This window comes from Triticum urartu, unplaced genomic scaffold, assembly GCF_003073215.2.
Source record: "Triticum urartu cultivar G1812 unplaced genomic scaffold, Tu2.1 TuUngrouped_contig_10310, whole genome shotgun sequence".
NCBI lineage: Eukaryota > Viridiplantae > Streptophyta > Magnoliopsida > Poales > Poaceae > Triticum > Triticum urartu.
The window spans coordinates 3,179-8,968 of record NW_024111164.1 but is presented as its reverse complement, the minus strand read 5'-3'; the positions used below and the strand labels follow the sequence as shown (position 1 = coordinate 8,968).

The 5,790-nt window shown below is 49.2% G+C and overlaps 1 protein-coding gene across 1 annotated transcript; it reads right to left on the bottom strand.

Annotated features, from left to right (window-relative positions):
• Positions 1-1,299: 1,299 nt before the first annotated feature.
• On the bottom strand, positions 1,300-2,853 carry LOC125526500 (oryzain alpha chain-like). Its single transcript, XM_048691181.1, has one exon. It carries the CDS (start codon positions 2,508-2,510, stop codon positions 2,214-2,216), a length of 297 nt encoding a protein of 98 aa, XP_048547138.1. The 5' UTR covers positions 2,511-2,853; the 3' UTR covers positions 1,300-2,213.
• Positions 2,854-5,790: the final 2,937 nt, after the last annotated feature.

The window sequence follows — 5,790 nt, the reverse complement described above, 5'->3', positions numbered from 1 at the left end:
GCAGAGCTTAAAAACTCATTTCCACCTCCGAAACTTGAGGTATGTCATGAGTAATAGACTCGTCCAGCGAGAAAGGGCTTTCAGGTGAAGGTCGAAAAAGCTCTTTGTATTACATAGTAATGTAATTTCTAAGCAGTGCATCCCCCTCAATATGGCCTTCGTCCTGGTCAAGAGCGAAATATGTTTCTTTCTATGTTGGCCATTGGCCAGCATTTGAAAGTACTTCGTATTATAATCACCCTGAACAAGCGAGCCGGCCTTGCAACGTTGGTACCATTTAATCTCTTCCTCGCGTAAAAAGCGGGCAATGTGCTCATTTAGATGGCTTTTTGCTCAATCTCAGCAGCAGAGAGAGGCCTCACCTCCACAATTTTATCAAGATCATCAATTAAGGTAGATAGTCGCAACTTTTCTTTTTTGTATATGCCGGCGGTGTGCTTAGCCCGAGATTGTTTAGATGGCTTTTTTGCTCAATCTCAGGAATCATTGCAAGGCGCGAATTCGATTGTTCCATCGTTGAATGGGTGTGTTACCCCGATGTTGACGCGACCATACTTTCTTAACCAGATTGTGGAATCCCTCTCTAGTGAGCCATCCTAGTTCGAACTTAAACTGTGGATGGTTAGAGCTCGGAGTTGTTTGCCCAAAATCGGGTAGCAAAGGAGCGTGGTCCCATAGGGCCTCGATTCGTTCTAGTGCGTGTACCGATGCAGTAGACAATATATGGGTCCACTACGGTATAGGCTAGCACGTACACCATGTGTCTGGTCCCATATACAAGGGATACAATACATGAGATATACAGTAACCCTATACAGCTAGTTATATACTCCCTCCGTCTGGATTTATTAGGCCTCTCAGCATCACAAGCATGTCCCTTTTTATAAGGCCTCGCTTTGGAAAGGTGCATCCATGCAGCCATTTCATTGGTTGCATTGAAAGTCATTGTTGTTGGTGCTAAGGCTGGAAAATTAATACACTTCATACATGCTTTTTCATTGGTTGTATGCATATGCGAGAGTGCATTGGGAGTAGAATGAATGAATTAATATGAGCAAATTACTATGTGTCTTGGTCTAAGAGAAGTTGTCTTTAGGCCTAATAAATCCGGACGGAGGGAGTACTGTTTAACATCTTCGCAGTGTATACCAGAGTTCCTAGGAACACTATTCCTGGCGCTGAGTATGACGGGAAATAACTATAGCAGAACGTTGTTTAAAAAAATATCAGTTTTGCTAAAGCACATCTAGATGTGCCATAAGTATTGCACATCTAAGTCATATGTCATTGATCTTACATTGAGATTCGTGTGAATATTTTCTTCCTCTTTTTTCTTTTTTTCTTTATACTTGATTCACTCACTTAGATGTGCAATAACTAGAGCACATCTAGATGTGCCCTAAACACATCCTAAAAACATTTAGGGTGCCCACTGCCAAGGGGAGAATGTCGCCACGCTAATTGGAAAGAAATGCAATGATTAAACATACGTGGGAAATACAACTACTTATTAATCAGACAAGTTTTTTCTTTCTATGAACGAGATAAAATGATAAGCTACTAGTGTTGGAACCGCTTTGTGATTAATGATATCACAATTCAGCATGGCAACAACTTCCTGTCTTGCAAGAAAATAGCTCTGCTCCATGTCTCCAATTGATACCGTCCCCATGTATATGTGCTGGAAGCTTTTTGCAAGTCTTGCAGAATAATAGTAGTCCGGTGAGGCCATGGGCAGAAACATGGAAAATAGAAGCACTGTAGTGTGTCCCATGCGCCTAAACAAGGCAAGAATATAATCCAATCAGCATCAGTATATTCTTGCATGAAAGAATAAGCCTCTACTCCCTCTCCTATCTTGCATAATGAAAGCCATGTGCAACACAGACATACTATATCCTAACTATTTCATCTATGAGAAAACCATCTACTTTGATGTTAAAAAAGATCCTCTACTTTTTGCTGGTATAGAAAACATTGGAGATGCTTGATGAGCCATAAAAAAGCAATCCAGTAAATTTCCTGTCAACCAAGAATTAAATTAACCGATGAGTAAATGCCTGCCACAAGCGCTCCTGGATCTCGCCCACCCTCTGTAATTCGGCCTCGGACGGCATCACCTCCCAGTACCCGCAGCAAACTGCTTCATACTCCTCTTGGATGAGATGGCTGAACTGGTCGATGCATCGGTTGTTATTGTAGACCCTGATGGCCTAGCCAGCGTTGTGCTGGTCGATGTCGCGGAGGGCCTCCTTAAATATGGTGTACCGGTGCTCCTCGTGGGCGATGTCGCAGAAGTCCTTCATAAACATGGCGTGCAGGTGCTCCTCCTCCACCTCGGTCAGGGAGCTGTTGGTTGTGCCGTGCCCGTGCCTCGCCTTCCACTCCATGAAGATCCGCTCCTTCTCCTCGCTCCTCGTCCTCTCCCACCTTTCCGATGTGTTGCTCGTGGGCGCCGCCGCCGCCGCCGCCAGCGACACCAGCAGCAGCAGTAGCGCTGCCGCCGCCATGATCCTCACGACGACGCGAATTGAAGGCGAGAGGACTACGTACGTACCTATATGAGATGTGTGGATCGATGGATCTCTCGTCGAAACGCTAGCTCCCTCGCTCGTCGAAATTGTCGCTGGAACTAAGTTTGTGTTGTCGATTTGGTCTGTATAGGCTGTATATTTAAATGAAGGGCTCAGATCGAGAAGGGACGGACGTAGACCGAGACGTACACGAATTATAATTGCCTGCAGATCGATCGAGCTGTTATGAGACAGGACGGACTACAATAGAATCTGAGCATGCGGTAGAAAAAATAGAAAACCGAAGCTGGACCAACGGATTAAAGATCAGTGGCACATATTCGGGTGGAGCAAACTTTGCGTACATTTTGCAGAAAGGTTCCTCGTTCGCAGTTAATTTGCCTTTGATGCCCTTCTCGCCCTAAGAGCATCTCTAACAGGCACGCGAAATTTGCGGCGCGCTGGAAAAATAGCCAGTTTGGCGCGCGAGAGGCCACGCGGCGAGCTCCGGCAGGCGCACAAAATTTTGGAGCGCGAAATAAATTGGCGCGCGCGGTAGTTTTAGCGCGCGACGCCCAGCACGCTGGTTAAAAGCCGCGCGCCTGCGACCACCAATCGCCAGAAAGTTCCATCCCGCCATGGCTTCTTCCCCCGCCTCTTCCAGTGCCCAGCCACCCCCGCGCCTTCTCGCCCCGTCGGTTCTAGCGCCCCTCCATGCCTCCGCACCCCCGGAGTAGCTCAGGCTACCGCATCGTATGCCTCTGCCCCTCCAGCGATACAAGCCTCGGGCTTGGACCATTCGACACTGTCCATGAGGCTGCTCGCGTATACGACGCGGCGGCGTGGCGCCTCGGGCGGCCTTGGTCGCAGATGAATTTCTCCGACGTGCATAGGCATGAGCAGGTGTAGGATCTTGCGCCTCCCCAGCGACAAATCAGCGACAAGGATCGCCGCCTCCAACAGAGGCGGAAGCCCCGCCTCCTCGTCAGAGAGGTTGACGAGCACGCCATGGTTGTGTGGCGCGAGTGCTTCCCGCAGGATGTCGCTGCCGGGAATGGGTTCGAGGCGCAGAGGAGGGCGAAGCGAGCCGTGCATCGAGTGAACAAGCGTGCACGGAAGGAACTGGCGGAAGCCCGGATCGAGCTGGGACCTGCGTCGACCTGGGACAATGAAGAACCTCGGTGGCTTGACGCGTTTACATAGTCAGACTACACCACCAAGGAGGACGAGGAGTAGTCTAGCATCGTTTTATCTATTTTTATTTAGCACCGTATGAACTTGCTTGTGGTTTGGGGCTTTAACTATACTATGAATGCTTCCGTATGTGTTGTTTCATATATTTTTTCCATGCACCGTCTAGTCGAGCGAGCTGGATTTTACCGTGCCTAGTGAAGCGCTACAGTGGCACGCTAAATTTTGCAGGGCCTGAAAAAGCAGCCACCCTCGTACGTGCGCTAAAATGCTATTTCGACGATGTAAAACTATTTTATCGCGCTGCGCGCCTGTTGAAGATACTCTAACCCGATACCCACTACACAGCGACGACACACGAGCCAAAAATTTCCGTTGGCAGCGGCGGCAGCCCAGATCCGGATGTAAACTGGGCGACTTGGCAGAGAAGGTACTGATTTATCTCCTTCCCGATAGATCCTAACCGTTTCTTCGCCGGCGGCGCAGGGCTGATCATAGAGCGTGGTAACCTCCCCATCTGATTCTCTGGCAGCTCCCGTAGGGCAGGCCGGTCGTCCTGGGTCCCTCCTGCTCTCACGGCTAGAATCTGGCCAATGTCGTGCTCCGTGCTTCCTCCACCTGACAAGATCCAGCAGAACCTCACCTGCGACAAGCCTGTGGTGCCCTTCATGACCGGAGAAGAAGAGGGTGAGGTGTGGCGTCCATCTTGAACGGCCGGCCTACTTGGGTCAAAAGCCACGCCATACCATGTCACCTTAATATACTGCTTGGGGTTTGGACTGAACGTGTCTGATTTGCTTTGTGGAGATTATCGACATATAAGGGACCCAAATCAGATATATACACACCATCCTGATGTGGGCCGCTTTAAAACCTGTCCTTTGTTGAGTGTGTACAAGTGTTTGTTTGTACCAAATGATTCTCTTACGTAATGTCACTGTTCAATACATTTTACAATTGATTCTCAACTCCCGTCTCCAACCTAACGAGGCCTCGTCCTAGTGAAGCATGCCTGCAGATGGTTTGTCATCCCATGCTCAACATCGCACTTGTTCGATCCTGGTCACTGGAGGGGATTTGTTTCTGTATGCTTCCCATTCGCACTATTGTACTCATACAAACCACGTGCACCATTATTTTCCTTCCTCCCACTTTCTCTCTGAGTGTCAAGTTCGACTTGGTGCTAGTTTCTGTTCTACTATCTCTAGGAGATAGCTAGGAATTGCTAATCAGCACAGAAAAGTGTAAAGTCATCGTGTTATCTATAGGGCGTGACATGGACTGCAATGGTATAATAAAAGAGAGGATCGATGCATGGGACTTGTGGAGACATGCATGGTGCAGCCACGGAAGATACCATGGAAGTAACTTTTTTTTTGGGTTCCATTAATTGCTAATGCACAGGTGGTTTTACCAGGAGGTTTGCAGGTTTGTGACACGTGCATAAGGTTCGAAGGAGCCTGGAGCGTGTCATAGGGGAATCATGCATATACAGGGCGTCAAAGCAATGCACGGAATGTGCAGGGCAGACACGATGCAGGGTGGAGCATGGTTGCAGTCGGATAAGTTCGGCTGGGTTGCACTGGACAGTCTGGCGGACCGTCTGGCGGATCGACGTGGATGTTGGTCAAAGCAGTAGACGGCGGTGATTTCAGTGATGACGACATAGGAGCGTGATGCTGATGGTGGCCGACTTCTGAGGTGTGGAAACACATGGTGTAGGCCTGAGGGCTTGTGCGGCTTCGACAGACTATGGCGCAGGGTTGATTCAAGGCAGTGTACACATGAGAGAGTTTGAAGTCGACGCAGCGCGGGGTAGCACAACGCAGCTACATGGAATCATGTTGAAGGTTGAGCTGGAGTCTGATGGACGACTTCACTCTTTGCTGATGGTGGGGCTATGGCGTAAATGCATGGAGAGTCGAAGCCTGTTTCAGCGGGATAGTGAGAGACACGTGGATCAGACTGTGGCCTAGTGGTCTGATGGAGGCGTGATACTCGGCACTGATCGGATGAGCGGTGGTTCCGTGGAGTGGGGGTTGAGGCAGTGTGGGCTAGCTACCCGGGAGACTCGACCAGGACAGCA